General features: G+C 42.2%; 1 protein-coding gene across 8 annotated transcripts in view; it reads left to right on the forward strand.

Annotated features, from left to right (window-relative positions):
• The window catches only part of MYO9A (myosin IXA), a 137,459-nt gene that overhangs the window by 96,901 nt on the left and 19,398 nt on the right, over positions 1 to 21,160 (forward strand). For 6 of the 8 annotated variants that reach the window (XM_080980217.1, XM_080980211.1, XM_080980210.1 and 3 more), the window contains 9 exons: positions 83 to 232; positions 1,557 to 1,876; positions 2,437 to 4,074; positions 5,088 to 5,175; positions 5,945 to 6,160; positions 16,385 to 16,497; positions 18,073 to 18,233; positions 18,929 to 19,137; positions 20,539 to 20,655. In XM_080980217.1, the coding sequence (XP_080836343.1) occupies positions 83 to 232; positions 1,557 to 1,876; positions 2,437 to 4,074; positions 5,088 to 5,175; positions 5,945 to 6,160; positions 16,385 to 16,497; positions 18,073 to 18,233; positions 18,929 to 19,137; positions 20,539 to 20,655 (3,012 nt within the window). The remainder of the gene's footprint in view (positions 1 to 82; positions 233 to 1,556; positions 1,877 to 2,436; positions 4,075 to 5,087; positions 5,176 to 5,944; positions 6,161 to 16,384; positions 16,498 to 18,072; positions 18,234 to 18,928; positions 19,138 to 20,538; positions 20,656 to 21,160) is intronic. The other 2 variants (XM_080980212.1, XM_080980216.1) reach the window with 2 other exon arrangements.

The following is a 21,160-nucleotide window of genomic DNA, read 5'->3' on the forward strand; positions in this document are numbered from 1 at the left end:
TCTTTATATGTGCCTGGTGGGGAACTGACACTAATTTGTTCATTAATAAATAGGCATTTATTATTGCTCTCCACATTGTTAGGTTTTCATGAAAGAGCAGGGACGTCAGCTTCTGCAGGGCCTGCTGCATGAGGAGGTGTTGCGAAGGATTACTCTGTTGCAGAGCTGGTTCCGCACTATGCTCTACAGGAGGCAGTTCCTGAATTTGAAGCAGGCAGCTGTGGTCATACAGGTGGGTGTCAACAGTGTGATTTCCAGTAATTTCAGACATTTAGCATGCCTGACGTTTATCTCAAGACAAAAGCTGTTTCTTTTATGTTACATATAGGCCTGGTTTGTACATAACACTAAGCCAAACCATGCCTTCCTTTGCACAAGCAAATGTGTACACTCCCAGAGAGGAGATTGTGAATGCTTTGCTTCTCCTCAGTCATTTTGTTGCAGCACTGTCCTGATTTTGAACAAAGACTTGGGGTTAAACTCGCTCCAGACAAACTGCAAACAGTAACCAAGGTTTAGCCTATGGTTTGCAGCTCATGATTTCTCTAAACCACGAACTTGGGTTTGGACAACACACAGCCAGACTTAACACAGCACAGTGCAGCAGTAAGATAATCAAAGGAGGAACAAAGTGATCACAATTTCCACCCCAGATTTTGCTCATTTGCACAAAGCCATGGTTTGGATGACACACTAAACCAGAGCTTTCCAAACCGTCCATGTTGCTGACAAACTTTTTAGATATGCATCATTTTGTGACATAGTAATTCAGTTTTGCCAGCACACCGGAGGTTAAACTAACTCCTTATAAGAGCATTCGTGTGACATACTGCACGATCATTCGTGTGACATACTGCACACTGCAGCTGACACACTAACGTGTCACGACACACTGTTTGGAAAGCTCTGCACTAAACCAAACCGTGGCTTGGCTCAATTCAGCGCAGCAGCAGAACCACTGAGGGGAAGCAGAGACCACAATCTCTTATCTAGGAACATGCTCATTCACACTAAACCATGGTTTGGCTTAGTGTTGTGTGGAAATGAGGGCATAGTTATGTGCAGAACAGTGGCATTGTAATAACAAGGATTGTGGAAGTTTAATACATAGTAAGGCATATGTCAGTATATTTATGCACAGTTAAGAAAATTATTTTCATATCGTGTATATCTTTACTAACACTAAAAGTCCCTTCTCAATTTCATTCATACCACAAAGTATTTGTCCAGGTTGTTATTGAAAAACATGCTTGCTCTCTCTTTTGCTTTGTCTTCTGTCATCTTAAATGTCAGTAAAACACCAGCTTTAAAAATGCTTGCACCTCATCATTTTTAAACTCCCCCCCCCCCCAAAGTACAGATTGGTCATCCACAAGAATAAGATAATGGCTGTTCAGCCTTTCTTCTTCATTCAGTACCACTTGGTCTTATTAATAGGCAAAATTGTGGTTATGCTACTGGATCTTTGATAGATATTGTTTTCCAGGATCTTTCTTTTAAGGGAATCTGACACAGTATGGAGTACTGGAAAATATTTTCTCTCACTCTTCCCATAGCAATACTGGCGTAGTTACCAAAGAAGAAAGCAAGCTGAGGAAGAAGAGTCCCTAAACAATTCCATCTGTTTAGGCAAGGCAGCAGTTGTTCTTCAGGCCTACTGGCGAGGCTTTGTGGCAAGGAGAAGATTTCAGCAGATGCGGGTGGCTGGCTTCATTATCCAGAGCTACTGGCGGGAATGCTTGAGGCACCGGAATGCTGCGGCTACCATTGTCCAGGCAAAATGGCGAAGCTACCACACCAGAAGTGTCTACAGGGCCAAGAGAAACAAAGTAATTTTGTTGCAAGCAGCGTATAGAGGATACAAAGCACGGCAGAGGTAATACTTGTAACCTTCATGGGAGGACAAAAGTGTGTGTAAATCAGGATTTCCTGAAGTTGCCAGTATTGACCCCCTGAAGTGCAGCAGGTGAATAGACCAAGGGATTGAAAGGGAGTAGAAAAGGGCCAAGGGGTGTAAAGAAGTTTCAGTGGAATGCTGCGGAAAATTTAATTAGCAACAATGAGCTCAGAAATAAAGGGCATTAAAGGGTTAATTAAGATGCAAACTCAGAAGCCTACAGCATGGTTTTCATACTTGTTAAAGCCCATCACACCCATCTCATCTCTTCTCAGGTATGGTATTGTTATTAATTTCACTTTTTTTTCTTTCTTTCTTTCTTTTACATTTTATTGTTCCTAGTAAAGGTGATTGACTTAATAATCTTGCCATATTGCTAGAGGAACAAGCTTGGAAGAAAAAGGAAAGTCTCATAGAATTGTAGATTTGGAAAGTACCCCAAGGGTCATCTAATCCAAAGCCTTGCAATGCTTTAAAGAGAAGGGTGAGAAATTTGCAACAAATAATTCTAAAATCTCTTTTCTTTCTTTTTAAAAAAGGTTGAGGATTTTAAAGGAGCAAAGCTTAAGAGAGGCTCCATTGAGGAATGGACTGGCAGTTAAAGAAGAGGATGGACTTGCACCAGGGGACAACCTGGATATTACAGGTTCAGATCCTTCTGAATGGGAGGATCGTTCATTTGAAGAGCGAGTGAAAGCTGTGGAAGAACATAAGTCAGTGATTGAAAACAGAGTGGGTCAAATTGATCCCTTGGATAATTCTGAGGCTTTATTGTACAAACACTATGAGAGAGCTAACAGCCAGGGTGGAGAGAGCATAGATGAGCAAGTTCTTGTGAGAGAGAGACCCAAGTCATTGGAAGACCTCAACCAGAAGAAAGGAGTTCGTGCAAAGCGAGAGAGCCGGCGGATGCGTGAATTGGAACAGGAAATATTTAGCTTGGAATTGCTTAAGGTCCGGTCCACTGGTGGGGCTTCTCCCTCAGAAGAGCATCAGTGGTCGCCAGAGATTATTTCTGAAGACACGCAATCTCCCAGGGGAACTCCAGAGAGTGAAAGCTCTCAGGGAAGTCTAGAGTTGCTGAGCCATGAAGACACTCAGAAGGGCAAGCAGGACCCAACCTTGCCGCACGAGTCTGTTCCCAGAAACTCATTACCAAATAGCCCTAAATCTGACAATGTTAAATGCATCCCCATCCTTGATGCAGATGTAAATAGAAATGTGTTGGGTGGAAAAAGTTTGGCCTCAAGCTCTGAATTACCAGAGTGCCTTGCTGCTAAAGATGGGTCAGTTTGCGATTCTCAAGGTGTTGTCTACAACTTGCACACAAGAGAGCCACTCATTTCAAGCAGCCTACCTACATTTTACCTGCCGCCACAGGACAGTCTCAGAGCTGGCCAGTCAGTTATAGAGAATAATTTAAGGAACAAGCGAGTGGAAATAGGGGGGAAGTTTTTGTTCCCAGAAGCCAAGCATACCACTGAACTGGACGGGGCAGGGCAGAGCAGAACCTTTCATGGGGAATGTCAGCCTTCCTTCAGAGGACAAGAGGGCCCTGCTTCAGAAATGCCATCTTCAGATCCAGTTATCAAGAAGCTGGAGAAGTTAAATGTGGAGAAGGAAGAGCGCCAGAAACAAAAGCAACTGCAGAACGAGAAAGAAATGATGGAGCAGATTCGACAGCAGAAGGAAATTTTGGGAAAGCAGCGTAAAGTTTTTGAGCAGCAGAACAGGGTCAGGGAGTCCTCTCAAGGAACCTCTATCAGGTCACCAAAGAAAACAGACAAGCCTCAATCTCTCCTCATTGGGAGTCCCCAGAGCAAAGAGGAGCCTTGTCTTACAAGTGCAGGGCCCACTTCAACGGTAGATATTAAAGGTCTTACTGTCACAACAAAAAGAAGCCCACCTGCTTGCCAGAAGACCCAGAAAGAAAAGACTATCATCATGATCCTGGAACGAAAGGAAGACAAGACGCCAGTTGTTCAGCAGTCTGCTGGAAGAGATCAGTTAAACTTGCAAAAGGCTGCTGAATCTCAAGAAGGCTCGAGCAATCTGCCTGCAAGAGAAAAACGGTTCAGGTTGCCCCGAATTCCTCGCCAGGGTACTGAAAGTTCTTCTAATGAAACTAGAGGTGGTTCTATTTTCTTTACCCCAAAGGATAGTCATGTGGGTCTTAAGTGAGTATGATGTTGCAGTATTTCTATTTCATTTTCACTTTCACAAGGCCTGAGCCGTCCTATAAATATTAACTGCTTGGAGGAAAACCAAAGGATTCTTCCCCCAGACAAATCATGCACAGGAAAAATTCAAACATCAAAATGGCATTTGTTTCTTTTGTTTTCTATGTGGTGTTCCTGTAGTAGATTTATATTTTTAGTATGCATCCATGGTCTGGCTTTTCCATTTGTATGCATATTGACATTTACACAGGAACATGTGTGGTTTACCCAGAACAGTATCAACGGGGAGAGGGGTCTATATATACACCTATTGATAGCGGTGAAGTTGGGAGTGTGTATGTGAAAGAATTTCACTGTTTTACTCTGTGCTTAAGAAATCAATGTTCTACCCCCAAAGTTAAAATTCTTCAGCCTATATAAAGTATGCATCTTAAGTTGATTTACAATATTTTATATTTTCCACAATCTAGGTTTCTGCTATTCATAGGGAGGGGTAAGAACCTATTCAGAGTTCTGAAGCACCTGTCCTCTTATTTGGTCATCTTCAGTTTCAGAAACTTTACCCAGACACCGGCTATACACTTCTGAGGCTGGGGGTATAGTGTAGTACTGGCCGAGAGGCTTTGCTATGAATAGCAGAGGGCTCAAATCTTGCTCTGTCATGAACTAAATTGGTGGCCTTAAGCAAGCCATTCCATCTTAGCTCCCTCCTGTCCCAGAATATGGGGATAATAATCCCGATCTAACACCCAGGGTAATTGCAAGGATTTCAACAGGGTTGCAGACAGTGTGGCCCTCCAAATGTTGGTATGCAATTCCCATCAGGCCTGAGGATTGGCCATGCTGGCTGAGGCTGATGAGAATTGAAGTCTAGCAACAACTGGAAGGCCGAGTTTCCATCCCTGGATTATAACAATGTATGTGACTTGAAGGTGCCTTTCCCAAACTATGCATCCTGGAGTATGTATCGGACCTGTTGTGGGTCAATCTGCAATAATTATGTTTTCTAGTTTCAGCAAAGAATCTTCAGCATGTCCATTGCTTCCAAAAGAAGAACATAAAAAACCATTAAAGGTTTCTGGACAAAGTAGGGGAGAGGTACGCAACAACCTTTTATTTCTTCGGTAGAATTTTTTTATTCTGTTGGCTACCTAATAATATGAGAGTAAAGGGGTGGAGCAGGATTTTATCAGTAGGGAAGCAATTGCAAGGTTTAAGAGTGCTCTACAGACAGCAATACAAAGATAAACCATTTGCTTGGTTTTCACTGAGGTAGTAAGGGTGTTTGTGGACTGTACTACTTCAGGCTACAGGTGGGAATTCACATGTATGAATGGTCCTTCAAAATAACAAATCTGTACACATAGAAAATTAGCATGTTCAAGGAACTAAGCTAGGCAAAGACCATTCTCCCCAATATTTAGCTTTCTATATGGAGGGAATATTTTTTAAAGAGGAGCATTCAATCATCTTAAGTGCCCACCTGCAGTCTGAAATCCAGCCCAGCCACTGGATTACCATCTCAGTGAGAACTGAGTCCAAGTCCTGCCCTGAATAGACCCTTCACATAAGCTGTGTCAAAAGCAATTGTGCTTTCTGTTTCTGTCCCCGTCCCCCCCCCCATTATTTTTATTGGCTTCCATTACAATACATTTTATTTGTGCTGTCCATTTTTGTTGCTTACTACCAACTTGTTAACTCCCCCCCAAAAAAACCCTTGCATTTGGAAATTAGCTTTTTATTTTAATCCTTATGGTTGCATGTTCCCCTTCGTTTGACTTCAAACAGCAGCAGAATCACCTGTTGTCCTTTTCGTTTGTTTGTTTAAAGCATTTTCATGTTATTTGTTTTATCGTTTGGTATCAAGCAGGTTGCCAGACCAGCCCATAAAAAGAAAGCCCGCATGGCACGGACACGCTCTGATTTCTTGACTAGAGGTGCTTTTGCTGATTGGGAGGGGGATACGGAGGAAGAGGATTATGATGACAGTTTTGAATTCCTTCTCTCCCTTGACCAACCTCCTCACCCTGAGCCCGGCTGTGCAGCCAGACTTGGGCAGCCCTGTCACAGTGACTCTGAAATGGTAATTGATCCAACACACAGCCGTGTGGGAGCATCTCTTGGCTAACCAGTAGCTGTACTGACACCTTCCACTGCTCTTTCTCCCTTCTTGTAGTAGCCTGTAACCTCCGAGAACATAATCACAAGCATGTTTCATTTTTTCTCTTTACTTAACAGTATTTATATACTGCTTGGTTGCAATAAAACCTCTAAGCAGTTTACAAAAAATAAAAATTAAACATAAAAATTATCCTTTAATAGTTAAAAACAGATACTTAAAAACATTCAGAAGAATCAGAATGAGAAGAATCTTTATTTGCATCAGCTACTAGCCATAGCAATAAAATAAAATGTACTGAGAGGTAAAACCTTAACTATATAAAATACATTTTGGAGGTTTACATCAATAATCAAATAATAGATCTTATTCTAATTGCCCCCACTAAAAACCTTGCAGTTTTTGCTGTCACCTGATCATCTTGATCTGCTAAAAGAAAGGACACAGCGATGATTGAGCGACCTGCCATGGACAAGAATAGAGGGGTAATTCAGAAGATTTGATTCAAACAGTAGGCTAAAAAGACATGTGCTTTAATCTCAGCTTCTACATGTCCAGATAAACAAAAATGTTTTAATCAGGTGTCAAAAAGAGCACAGATTACATCAAGTTTTTGGGATGGTCTGAAATATGGGGCAGCCATATTGAGTTAGACTATTGTTGTTTCTCTCTGTAAGTTTCCAACACTTCATCCTGACTTGCAATGGCCCAGTTATGGAGATTTGCAGGTGAAGGGGCTGGTGTACATTCTTTTATTTTATTTTTTTGGCAAGTACATTATTGAAGAGTAATGGTTGCATCACCAGGTGCAGGGAACATGATTAGCCCCCACACCAGTGGCATTCTTGACTGCCATTCATGCCTATCTTTGAAGGAAAAACAGATTGCTCTTGGAGGCACCCTTCTGGTTGGAGCACAATCTGCTTTACATCCCTGACACATTTATTTTATCTTATTCATAATCTGCCCACTCATAAATATCATGTTTCTGTACAAATGAAATCATTAAAACCTCATAAAATGGTAAAATTCTAAAATGCAGAGCAAGTGACCAAGACTGAATGAAATTAATTTACTAAAAACACTGTTAAACAGAAATACTTTGAACGGACAATGGACTATCAAATAAAATAGACAAATATTACTGAGAAGTGGTCTGCCTTCCAGATTTAGAGTACAATAAATGACCATGCCTGTTCCTCAGGGAAACTGGAAATGAATAAGGCAAAGTGTCCCTCTAAAAGTGGCGGTAGAACTGTTTATATGGAACAGCCATTTCCTAATTCCCTGAAGTTCATATTCATTAACTAGCCTTCAAGGCAATGAGTGCTTTTAAGTACTCAAAGCCATAGCATAGGGGCTTCTCAAGAGAACTTATTTTGAAAACTTTGGGGATATAGTTGTGTTACATTGCTACCAGAGCATCTGGTTAGCATCTTCATTGATTCAGTTCTTGTGGTTTTTACACAGATTGTTATGAAGAGCCCAGTGAGAGGGTAGTAAAGTAGCTTTAAGCTTTCTCCTTTGTGCATACAGGAAATGTGCTATGTTCTTGGAGGTTCACCTTGTTACAAATCACTAGTTGACTATCAGTAAAGCTTTTCACACTGGGAATCACTGCTAAGGTGCGAAGGGTGCTGGGCTTACTGTTTGCTTAGAGAGTTCCATCCTCGGAAGGAGTCCCATTCATGCCACTTTTCAAAATGCTCCTCTGATTCCGCTGCCATAGTTTAACAGATTTCATTTGCATGCAAGTAGTCCTAAACTCTTATCTCATTTGATATTCTCTTTCTTCCTACGCTGCCCTTGGGGCTTCACAAGCTTTCTCACTGGTAGTTTGGCACACCTACTTTGGGGCAGCTGCTTGCACCATCAAGCTCTGCTTTTTAGCTTCTGCTGAATTACATTCCCGTTGTTATATATAAAAACTGTATAAACATGTGCATAGGTATGCCATATCCATGTGTATAAGCATACTGCATAGGCATTTAAAGCTGGATGTGTGAATATTCCCAACATATATTTAGTTTCACTGTACTTAGGTTCCTGCTTTCCTAAAGTTGGTAGTTTTTGACCATTGGGGCCAGTTTCTCTTTCTAATCTGGCTAGAGTAGGGTATATTCGGTGTTTGATCAATTTTCAATTTTCCTGTGGTTCATTAGTAATAATAGTAATAATAATAATTTATTGCGGTCAAAGATCAGCTCGCATAACACAATAATGACAGCGTTCATAAAGATAAAATATACAATTTGAGCAGATTGCAGCAGTAGCTCGTGAGTTAAAATTTAAATATATACGTACATCCGTACAACTGAGATTTGGGCTACCATAAAAATTGATCCTAAGGCGCCCCAAAGGGCGACTTCAGCTTTTCCCTAGTAAGCTATTTTATTCAAGAGGATGATCTGTGCCTACAAATCTAGGTGCAGAATCTGGCTACCAGCCAGGTCGTCTTGTGACCTTGCCTAAGAGGAGAGAATTAAGTTTAGACTTGTCTGGAAGATCGGCGAGTGTCTTCAGCAAAGGGTCAATGGTTTCTCATATATGTTTGGGGCTTCCTATCTCCCCTAATGGGCAGGCGCAAAGTCTCTGTGTGTACGGGACTCTTCCATAGGAGCCTTCCAGAACCCGTGAGGGCAAGACCGAGCTTCTAGCAAGAGTGAAAGCCCTTCTTGCATTTCTGGATGCGAGGAAATAGAGATATGTTGCTGGAGCGGCTACGTATCTCTCGTTTTCTATGATTTTATAATCGGGGACCCTTGTACAGTCCTGTTGTCTCTCAGTGTCCATGATTCTTTGCCTGACCACGGATCTAGCTTGGCCCAGGCCCATAGTTATGAGGGTTTGGGGAGCAAAGCCCAGTTTCTGAAGAGTGTTTAGAACTGCTGTCTGCCAGCCAGACTGAAACTGGTCGCTCAGAATCAATGGGGCTATTCCTCGGGGGGAGCAGTTTCAAAGTTAGCCACTTATATATTGATGTTAGACTAATATGAGCTTCGACTTTCATCATCCCTGTTTCTAGTCTGACCCATGCATTTGAAACACATCTGGGAACTTGTAGAAGGGGTCTGAGGAGTTTGGATTGCACTCTTTCAAGGGGAATGAACGAGGAGGAAGGTGGGCCCAGAAAGGATCCGTAAAGGAGCTGTTCCAACGTTTTGGCTTTATATAATTTTAGTGCCGCAGGGACATTAAAAACCCCTTGAGTTCTAAAAAATTTAAGGATAGCATTTGCAGATCTTTCTCCAGCACACCCATTTGAGTTAATATGAATTTTGTCGGATACTGATGCCTGGACCGCCATTCCTAAATATTTGTAGTTCGAGACTTGTTCTATATTTTGGCCTTGAAGTTTCCAGTTTCTGAGATTTGGTTTTTTCCCAAAAGCAAGAATTTTGGTCTTCTGATAATTTATTTTGAGGCATTCCGTCTCACAATAGGCAGCTCTTCTAAGCCCTATAGGGGTTCTGGATAGTATTACCGCATCGTCTGCGTAAAGCAGAGCCGTGATGTGCCGGTTTGCTAACTTCGGAGGGTGGAAGTGGTTCATTAGTATTCAGATGTTAATGGCTGCCCTTTGCAGAGGCTGCGTTTTTGTTGGAATTCTGCCTGGGTCAGAGGAATGTGCCACAGCGTAGGCACCGGCAGATATCCCTGTCGACCTCCCCGCGTCTCCACTCTGCTGATAAGCAGGCGAGGTCCGGCGATTCTTCTCAGATGTCTGAGAGGAACACACCGTTCTTCCTCTCTCCCCTTTGGTGTCCCCAGGGAGGGGAAAGAAGCAGACAGAAAACTATTTACATCATTTATTTCTGCCTCTTACATCAGTACAGAGAATCATGTCTGCACTCAACAACAGCAAGAAGAAACTCCTCCCAAGTACATCCAGTACGGGTCATATGACACGCTGAGCTAACATCCGGTGCTCAGTACAGAATGGACTGCCCCTTTGTTCCCATGGCAACAGTCACAAACATCCTGTCTGGCTTTCCAGCCACAAGCAGCTGGCTGAGCTGCTAGAGCCTTTGCTTGCTGCAGCATTGGTGCTTTATGGTAACAGTTTTAATCTCAAGTAATAATAAAGCAACCTTCAGTACAGCAGTGGATATAGGAAAGGACACTGGCATATATTCACAAGCATGTAAGCTTGAGCTTCCAGTGAAAGAAGCAGGCAAGTCAGGCAGTCTGACTATATGCAGAGTTGATTGATTTCATGAAAGAAAGAAAGTAGGTTATCGCCTCTGCACCAGTTGGTTGTTAGTGAACAAAAGCCCTGAAAGTCAATGTTTTTCTAGTGTTGTACATTAGTCACAGGCTTTTGAGTGCATTAAAGCAATCTTAGGCATAGCGTGTTAGCTATTTGTGATAAAATAAGCGCCTTACACAAGACTTGAAGATATATCTTTACTTGACAGGTTGGCAACAGTCGAACAAGTATTATTCATATACAGTCGTACCTTGGATCCTGAATGCCCTGGAACTCTGACGTTTTGGCTCCTGAATGCCGCAAACCTGGAAGTGATTGTTCCAGTTTATGAACATTCTTTTGAAACCCGAACGTCCGACAGGGCTTCTGTGGCTTCTGATTGGCTGCAGGAGCTTCCTGCAGGCAATCTGAAGCCGCGATTTGGTTTTCGAATGTTTCGGAATTCGACTTCCAAGGTACGACTGTATATATATTAATGAATACAATGTGTTTCTCTGCCTTGAGCCTAAGAGAGGGTTTAGTCCTTTTTGTTTTCAAAACTCCTTTATAGCAACACATAAGTTATTAATCCTTAGCTTGCCTGTCCTCACAAACTCCTCCAGACAGTGTCTGCTTGAAGTCACCACACTCCCATGTTCTCAGGCAAAGAATCAGCTAACAGAATAACCAACCACCAACGTCCACCTCCTTTCCCCAATACCATTTATTTTTTGTGAAATACATTTACAATGCAAATAGAATACAAATACCAGCATAGCATTGATTTATAAAATCTGATTAAGTGACAATACTTCTATTGCTGACTAGCTTGGCTTACTGGCCATGGCAAGGCAGATCATGATCCACCACTGCACAAAAGAATTGAACATCTGTTCCTGGACAGTGATAAATGTCGCACAGCAACATATACATGAATATAAGTAGAAACTTGTTTTTTAAAAAATGAAATTAATGGTTCTCTGCATTGAACAGCACAAAGTCTCATTTTATAGTTTTTATGAGTTCTGCACCAGAAATGACATCCTTTTTTAAAATAATTTACTTGTGTGGTTGGGACATCAATCTCAAGTTTAGGACAAAGAAACATTTTTTTATGTAGCAGGAAACTTTTCTAGTCGCATGCTGCGTTGGGTATTTATGCTGACAGGCACGACTACAGGTTCTTTTTAAATCTTTTATTTTATTTATTTCAACAATATATTCATCTCTACGTGGTGTACATAGTTTATTGTGATTTATAGTTCTGAAGCTTCTGAATAAATTTCAGTACATAGAGAAGTTGGGAGATTAACATTTTATCCTTCCAAATCTCTCTGTTGGCTGCAGTTGGAGGTGCAAGCAGAGGCTGCAGTTCATCTTCTCACAAAGTATGGAGATTGGTCACATTTCACTAGCCTATTTTTCCAAAGATGTCAGCAAAGCAATAATATCTATAGTGAAGCCATTCTTAGTTACAGATATAGTGAAGCTATATGGTCCTTTTATCTTCCACTGCATTACAGTCATGGTGTTTTCTCCTGTTCGGTTGCTATAGCAAAGCTGGGTAGATTGTACTTTTACACCACTGGTAGGGAGCATTGTTCAATCCGGGGACCACATTCCCTCATGGACAACCTTCTGGGGTCACAATGCCAGTGGTGGGCAGGACCAAAGGCCAAAAGTGAGCAGAGCAAAAGATATGACTCTTACTTTTGCACAATAGGTTGCATTCCAGCCACACACTTCAAGAGGCTTTTATAAACCCATACATACTTCTCCATGATTATCACTTTGGATTTCATAGAATTGTAGAGTTGGAAGGGACCCAAGGGTCATCTAGACCAACGCCCTGATAGGCAGGAATCTCAGCTCAAACATCTATGACAGAGGGCCATCAAACCACTGCTTAAAAACCTCCACAGCCTCCCAAGGGAGACTGTTTCAGTGTTAAACAGCTCTTACTGTCAGAAAGTTCTTATTAATGTTTAGTCAGAATCTCATTGTTACAAAAGCCATTGGTTAGAGTCCTACGCTCCAGAGCAGGAGAAAGCAAGCTTGCTTCATCTTCCAAGTCACAGCCCTTGAGATATTTGAAGATGGCTATCGTATATCCTCGTATTTCCTCATATATTCTTCTCCTTTGCGATTTCCCCTTGTTAGTGTATATGAATAACCGAGAAATGAATACAGTTATTCAGAATTTAAGCAGGAAATAAGCTTGGATATTTTGGCAAGTGTATGTGGAATATAGTAAGTTGGAATCGGCCTTATAGCCCTGGCTAATAAGAGGTTCTCCAGAATCTCAAGATAAGGGTCTCTTCTCCCATCACCACCTGCATGAAAGTTTTAACTGGAGATGCCAGAGATTAAACCTGTGTGCCAAGTAGTGATTTTATCACCAAACACTGGTTCTTCTCCAAAGGAAAGAACAGTTTTACATATAAGTGGTTGAACTTCTTTTAAACAAGTTTAAATTTTTCTTTAAATTTCTGGAGCGTTCTTTTAGAGTCGTTATTAATTTTTTCCCACTTGAGAGTATTGAATTAGCTTTGAAATGTAAAACCTAACTGACTGAAGTCCTTTATAGTCATTCATAGTCCATCCGATAAAGCAGGTGTGTGGAATCTTTGACTCTCCAGATGTTGCTCCCATCACCACTGCCATTGGCCATGCTGGCTGGGGATGACTGTAGTTGTAATTCAGCATCATCAGGAGGGCCAAAGGTTCCCCACACTTGCAGTAAAGTATGATGAGCTTGTCTACCAAAGCAAATTCACAATAAGGATGTGTTAATGTTTAAGAAGAGAAAAAGGAGGAGTTTGGATTTGATATCCCGCTTTATCACTACCCAAAGGAGTCTCAAAGCGGCTAACATTCTCCTTTCCCTTCCTCCCCCACAACAAACACTCTGTGAGGTGAGTGGGGATGAGAGACTTCAGAGAAGTGTGACTGGCCCAAGGTCACCCAGCAGCTGCATGTGGAGGAGTGGGGAATTGAACCCAGTTCCCCAGATTACAAGACTACCGCTCTTAACCACTACACCACACTGGCCAGGAGGTGCTTGCTAGGTTTTGTTTCAGCTTACAAATGTTTACGCTGATCCAGCATCTTCTTTGCTCATGGTAAAGGTGTTGCATCAGGCACAGCTAAGTACCCAAATCCCTTTGGCCCCTGTCTAGCAAGAAGGGGGGAAACAAACAATTTTCCTGTTCTGCCTTCTACACATAGAAGCCCCAATGAACCCCTTTTTGCATGAGGGCAATGTCATGACTCTTGTGACTTGACAGACCAGATCCCTTGGGAAACTCTGGTTGCTAGGTTTGGAACAAGCCAGGATCCTAAAACTGTTAGCAGACTGACTGAAAGAAAGCAGATGGAATCAAGAGAGAAAAGAAACTGGTACACTAAATGCACAATGGGACCAGGGTGGCACTGTGGGTTAAACCACAGAGCCTAGGACTTGCTGATCAGAAGGTCGGCGGTTCGAATCCCTGCGATGGGGTGAGCTCCTGTTGCTCGGTCCCTGCTCTTGCCAACCTAGCAGTTCGAAAGCACGTCAAAGTGCAAGTAGATAAATAGGTACAGCTCTGGTGGGAAGGTAAACGGTGTTTCCGTGCGCTGCTCTGGTTCTCCAGAAGCGGCTTAGTCATGCTGGCCACATGACCCGGAAGCTGTACGTCGGCTCCCTCAGCCAATAAAGCGAGATGAGCGCCGCAACCCCAGAGTCAGTCACTACTGGACCTAATGGTCAGGGGTCCCTTTACCTTTACCTTTACCTTTACCTTTACAGTAAATACACAACTTGCAGGGGGTTACATACTGGAAATCGCACCCAAAGCCAAAATTATGTATAGTCAAAGCATATTGGGTTCAGTAGGGGGTTGAATTGTGCAAATCATTTTCCCCAGACACCCATCTCCTTTCCACTCCCCTTTTAATTTATTTATTTTTTAAAACAACAACAACTATAATCCATCTTTTTTGCCAAGCACATAAAGCAGAATGCACACGAGTATGTAGAGCAGCAGCCAGAGAAATACATATAGCAGCATTGGAAGTGCTTAATGCTCACTAGGTCTTGCAGTTTGTCTTTTTATCCCATGGCATGTGCTCTTTAGTTGAAAAGTGAAATTCTACTGTTTTACTGAGGGTAAATGGAACAAAAGCAGTGTATAATATTATATCTACAGTACATTATATAATATTTTAGAAATAGAGTTCAGGCCTGGTCCAGAGCAACTATACAAGGGAAAAACTCCTTCACAACCACACAGCCAATAAGAGCTCTAGATTGAAGAATCAAAGCATTCTGAGTGGTCGCTAGGCAACACAACTGCTCTCTTGCTTGACAGTTTGAGCATCAGTAGGATAATTCCTGGTGTTATACTGTACTTCTGGCAAAAAACGACTTCAATAAGTAGTTAAAGATGCTGGCTTTTCTGAATTGGGTAACTATAGTTCCTTGTTTCAAATGCAGTGGGAAACTGTAGTTGACTGAAAACTTTCTGGCTTTTCACAAGTGATCACACTTGGACTACTGTGTACAGTTCTGGTTACCACAGTTCAAAGATGATATTTTAGAACTGGAAAAGGTGTAGAAAAACTCAAAAGGTTGCGGGCAATTTCTCTATATGGAAAGGTTATCATATTTGGGGATCTTTACTTTCTTTTTAAAATGTGAGTGAGAAAAGTATGCTAGTGGTATGCAAAATTATGTGTGGAGGAAGACGATAGTGATGTATTTCCCCCTTGTAATACTAGACCCCAGGATCATCCAGTGAAGCTGAATGGTGAGAAATCTGGGACTTACAGGGAAAAAATATTACTTCGCACAAAAATCTCTTGATTTTGCCAGCACATGACGTGGTGACGGCCACCAGCTTAGCTGACTTTAAAAGGGAATCGGACAAATTAATGGAGGATAAGACTTGTAGTGCCTACTCATCGTGAGGGCCATGGGGAACAACAACAGGAGAGGGCTTTTGCTCTCGCATCCTACTTCTGGTCTTCCCAGAGGCATCTCATTGGCCGCAATGGCAAACAGGATGTTGGGCCAGATAGATCTTTGGTCTGCTCCAGCCAGTCTTTTCTCAGGCACAAGCACAAGTCTTGTTCCTGTATCATCTTACTAAACCAAGTTAAGTTCAAGGGACAAGGCAGCGCATATAGCAACTCTAGGAGGACACTCTGGCTAGCTATGTCTTGTTGCTGATTCATACATGTATCTATTCAAGAGCTATGAACAGTGAACTTCTGCCTGCAGGTCTCACCTGGCCTGAGTCCACTATTAAGTCCAGAAAAGGGAGAGTGGGGCATTATTTTATTGTTGTTCTTTAGCAATGTTACTATTGCTTCAATCTGTTGAAACTGAAAATTCACAGCCCACTGATTTTGACTGTAGTGAGGACTCCAACTCTTCTCCCTTCCTTTCGCTTATCTAGCCCTACACTCAATCTCATCAGGGGGAAAAATCATTTCCAATAAACTGCTTTGTGTTCATTTCTCATATCTGAATTTCCAGTAAACTGCTAGACACCGCCTCCCCCCAACCTTGCTGTGCCTGGAAAAGTTGCTATAGCAAACCTCTCTACCGTAATCCATAATCACATCTTATAAAGAGGGTGTGAAGCATTTTCGGAAGTATAACTGGAGTCCACAGGCACCATCTGACAGCTTCCGAAAATACATCAGACAGAAAATAAACATGGAGCTCCTTGCTGTTTTCTCTGCTATTGACTTTCTGAGCCAATAGTGGCAGGCGACTGATTCCTTCCCTCTGTAACAAGGGACCTGTAGATGTTTTCCTTATATAGCTGGTTCTTTGGCAACCAAGCAGAAGTCAAGGCAAACCATTTTTCCTCCAAGTATATTTTTCATAGTGAGTTGTATTCTCTGCAGCAGCTTAAATATCTACACCGTTGTAAGATGATTGTGTATCCTTACAATATCCAGCGACCTTGTGGGTTCTGAAGTATTTATTGTGCTTCTAATTGTTGCAGCTGCTACAGCGCTTCTCTTCAAATGAAGGCCAAACAACGCTTCACAAAACAATGTCCCAAGGAGAGATTGGAAAACTGGCAGCTGCACAGAAGACTGCAGCTGCAGATGGAAGGTATAAAATGTCTAGCCAAAAGAAAGGGGGAGATCCTGAGTTAATTGCGTCTAATTTTCTTTTTCCTCCATATCTGCATTTTATTTCCTGTATGTGTGGACAAATTTCAAAAAGCTATATATTTTGCTTTCTCGTTTGCATAAAAGATTATACATTTTGGAGGGAGGAATTGGTGCAGATAACATATTTGACTGTATGATTCCATTTGCGGAGTTAGCTCTCATGAGATGATGAGAAATGCATCTGCATGGAATAGTGCTGTCATTGGAATGCTCAGCATAAGAGATCCTGTGGCATGTAGGATGTCACAGGATTTAGTTCAAACAGTTAACCCAGGAGAAATTGTTCATTAAAACCAATCTGCTGTTATTTAAGGTGAATCTGAATGACCAGAAGCATTGTCTTCAATAATTTTTGTAACACCTTGTTTTCACAACTAATGTATTTTCTGTATATGAGGAGTTATTTCGTAAAGGAGGCTTTTCACAGGGAGCTGGTCTGTTTGTTTCTAAGGGTTAAGGAAGCAGTTATGATCAAAGGAAAGTATGTTCATGGCATGGCAAAGACTTTAGAGTCTCTGGTGATACAGGAGATTAAGTGCAGCAATGATACAGCAACATAGAAAAATGAACAGTGTAAACTAACACTGCCTTGCAAAGTTTCTTAAAACTCATAAGAAACCTCTGAGGAGAAACAGTATGAGTGACTATTTCAGACATTTCACACAAGTAAAGAAAGAAGGGAAAGATTGCAAGTCATTAACACTCTTACTTGCAATGTCTGAAGCTGCTCTCAGCTAAAGCAAAAGTTAATTGACTGCCAAATCTATTCTTATAGCCTTCACCTTTGGAAGAATGGGAAGAATCTGTATTGCCAACTCTGGTTATAATGCTTGATAGTGATTGGCTGGAATTTGATGGGAAAGGCAAGACCATCTTTTGGTCCCACCAAAAGATGCACAAAATATGATGGGTGGGGCAGGAAGCGATCCTCTCTTTCTCTGTAGAGAGACCTGCATCGCACTTTGAGCACCTTAGCTGTACTACAAAGGTTGTTTTTAATTCCAGACTGGCAATTAAAACAACCTGACCTTGTTGGAGGATACATATGACTAAATTCTATATAAATCTCTAGTAGCAGGCAGCATTCTATAATGTGCTATTTAAGCACTGTAGCATTAGTTGACTTGGTTGCTTGGCAAATCTTCCTGAGAGCTAATGACTTAACTTAGGGCCAGTTCAGAAGCATGTAATTGAGATGAGAATAATGCAGTTAACCACATTTTAAAAATGTATTTCTGAAAGGGTTCTTTGTTTGTTTGTTTAACATGGGGTGCTGTCAAACAAATCCCATATTTGAAAGCTGAACTGATGAAGCCTTTGTATGAAGCTGAGTGTGATACAATGTGGAATTGAATTAATGGGGTTGAATATTCATACTGTCATTTCTTTCCTCCTATTTTCCAAGTGACAGTTAGAAAATGTTTAGGAAGGGATATTTACATTGCAACAAGAACGTACGGAATAAAACTGGCAGCCTGACTTGAAGCAATTTCTCTTTTCCTTTGCCTTTTAGCAGGCCTCAAAGAGCCAAGATGAGATTTTGGGGGAAAGGGAGACAAGTTGACAAGAAAACACACAGGGAGAAGCTTGCTACCCAGTCAGAGCTGTTGGAGTTGCATTCTGATCAAGATGCACCAGGAAGAGAGATTATTTCAGGTCTACAGCATGAAGAAGGTAAGAGAAATGGCACTATTGCATTTTTATGCAGATTTCAGGTAGTGAGCGGTTACATATGAGACACAAAGGAAAAGATAAGCAGTGAGGGATTTCATACCAGTTTTGATCTATACTGTTTACGGGGGGGGGGGGGGATCTGACATAAGTGCTTGATACAGGGTGACAATCTCTGGGTTATTTGTGGGGCATAGGAATTCGTTCATTTTTCCCCTCCAAAATATAGTCTGGCCCACCACATGGTCTGAGGGACGGTGGCCCAGCCCACATCTGAAAAAGGTTGCTGACCCCTGTTCCATACTGTTTACGGGGGGAGGGATTCTGACATATGTGCTTGATACAGGGTGACTGCAGACAACCCTTTGCCAAATCATAATGTACCACTCTGTAAGCTAGTTGTCTCTCTTGTCTTGCCAAGTAGTGAGGAGGAACTTTCCCAATGGTTGCAAGCACACTGTACAAAGTTACCTCTTGGCAGCTGTAGTCAGTATTTGCCCATAATTTGCCTTAGATTTCCTAGAATAATCCTGACAATGCAGTGGGTTGGGAATCCTTTGGGCATGCAGCAGCTCCTTGCGCACACGTCAAGGTTCCAGAGGAATAAAGAACCTTTGAACTGGAGCCTTGATGCAATAGATGTCTGAGCTGGAACACCCTGCTGCTTGATGTGACATGCATTACTTTGCCCTTTTTAGAACTGACTCCCCCAAGGAGTCCTGAGTTGTCTGGCATCTATCGAAGGGAATGTAAGGAGAACAAAGAGCCGTCTCCCAAGGTGAAGCGAAAGCGCAGCCTGAAAATCAGCAATGTGACAATGGAACCTGCGCAGTGGCAGAATGACGCCCTTCAGATCATAACCAGTGTCAGTGACTTGAAAAGCATGGATGAGTTCCTCTTGAAAAAGGTAACTGAACTTTAAAAATGGACAGCCCAAGAGTCCTGCATCTCATATCTTTTATAGAGAAAAATTACAAAGGGTAGTTTTGGCACGGCCATTAGCCATTACAGTGGTACCTCGGGTTAAGTACTCAATTCGTTCCGGAGGTCCGTTCTTAACCTGAAACTGTTCTTAACCTGAAGCACCACATTAGCTAATGGGGCCTCCTGCCGCCGCCGTGCCGCCGGAGCACGATTTCTGTTCTCATCCTGAAGCAAAGTTCTTAACCTGAAGCACTATTTCTGGGTTAGCAGAGTCTGTAACCTGAAGCATATGTAACCTGAAGCGTATGTAACCTGAGTTACCACTGTATTATGAAGGCAACTGAATTCCAATTAGGCCACCAAAGCTGGGTGGAATGCATTTATTGCCTGTAGCCCTGTTTTGTGCTTTTCATGGAAGCATCTGTCTGGACTTTGTGGGCAACAAGAAGCTAGACTAGATTGATCTGATAGCTGGATCAAGCAGAGCTCTTAAGTTATAAATAAGTAGAATTGCTTATAAGATGGTCTTTTAATTGTGGGTATCTTACTATTCTATGACAGGTCGCTTCCGCCTCACAGCAGGGGCATGTTGTGCTCTGGTCTCCCGGACACACTTCCTCCCACCTCAGTGTGGGTGGGGCAACGTCCCGTGTCACAACGAGGTGTCCTGGCCATGTCACAGCACTGAGCACCCAATCAGGAGGCTCGGGGGCATGGCCGGGATGATTTAAACCCCGGCACGACGCCATTTCGTTCCCTTTTGACCTCTGATATTGCAGTGAGGATGCAGGTGCACTCTGTTTCCTCATGGTACAGAAACACACTTCTTGTGCATTGTTGCATGACCTCTTGTCAGTGGGACAGGGACCACCAGTGTTGTGGAGCTGGCGGGCAGGTACCTCTCCTCATAATAATAGCATCTCCAAGTGCATTTCTTAATCTTCAGAGGTGTGCAGGCATTCACTTTATATGCAAGAAAGTTAAGAAATGCTCTCAAAGTCCACGTTTGGCATGGGGCTAAGTCTACTCCTTGCCCCTAGTGAGAACAAGTTTAGCTCCATTTCAGCTGTGTCCCAAGTTGTAATTACCATATTTACTCGAAAGTAATGCACACTTTTTTGGCCAAATTACGTCGCGAAAATTAGGGTGCACATTAGATTTGATGGCGCATTTACATTCACCAGCAAATAATTTTTTTGTTTAAAGGTTTTGAAAATTCAGGTGCGCATTAGATTTGATAGCACATTCAATTCATGTAAATACGGTAGCTCACACCAGAGCATGGTGGAATTAACCTTATCATTCCCTCCACCTCTCAGGTTCTTTTGCTCATTAGCTATTGAAATTTAATGATATGGTTTAACTTTATTTTGTTGTTTCACAGATGAATGATCTTGATAGTGAGGACTGCCAAAAGGATACTCTGGTGGATGTTGTTTTTAAAAAAGCCTTGAAAGAATTCCGACAAAATATCCTCAGTTTCTACTCATCGGCTTTGGCAGTAAGTTGCAGGGCTTCTATGTTATGAAGTGAAGAACTTTAGCTTGTAGGCTCTCGGTTGCTACCAGATTTCAAAACTTTGCAGAATCCTCGAAATATCTCATTATTATTGCATACCAGGGTGACACATTAGCTCTCTTAAAAGTGGGAAGTGAATTAACATCTGACATCTTCTCTAGGTTGACTACAGCTCATGGTTTGTCTAGAGCAGGGGTAGTCAACCTTTTTATACCTACTGCCCACTAATGCATCTTACTTGATGGTAAAATTTCCTTGCTGCCCACCAGTGCTCAATGGAAGGAGGATTCAGCTTGTGCAATAGAACCCCCTACTCGCCTACTGCCTACCTAGAATCCTGAAACGCCCACTAGTGGGCGGTAGGGACCAGGTTGACAACCCCTGGTCTAGAGCAAGAAAACCCATGAATTCAGTTTGGGACATAACATTAGCCAAATCATGGCTTAGTTCACAGCAGTGTGGCAGCAGCAGGACTAGAGGGAGGAGCA

Source organism: Podarcis pityusensis (assembly GCF_964106645.2).
Source record: "Podarcis pityusensis genome assembly, chromosome: 14".
In the NCBI taxonomy this organism is placed as follows: domain Eukaryota; kingdom Metazoa; phylum Chordata; class Lepidosauria; order Squamata; family Lacertidae; genus Podarcis; species Podarcis pityusensis.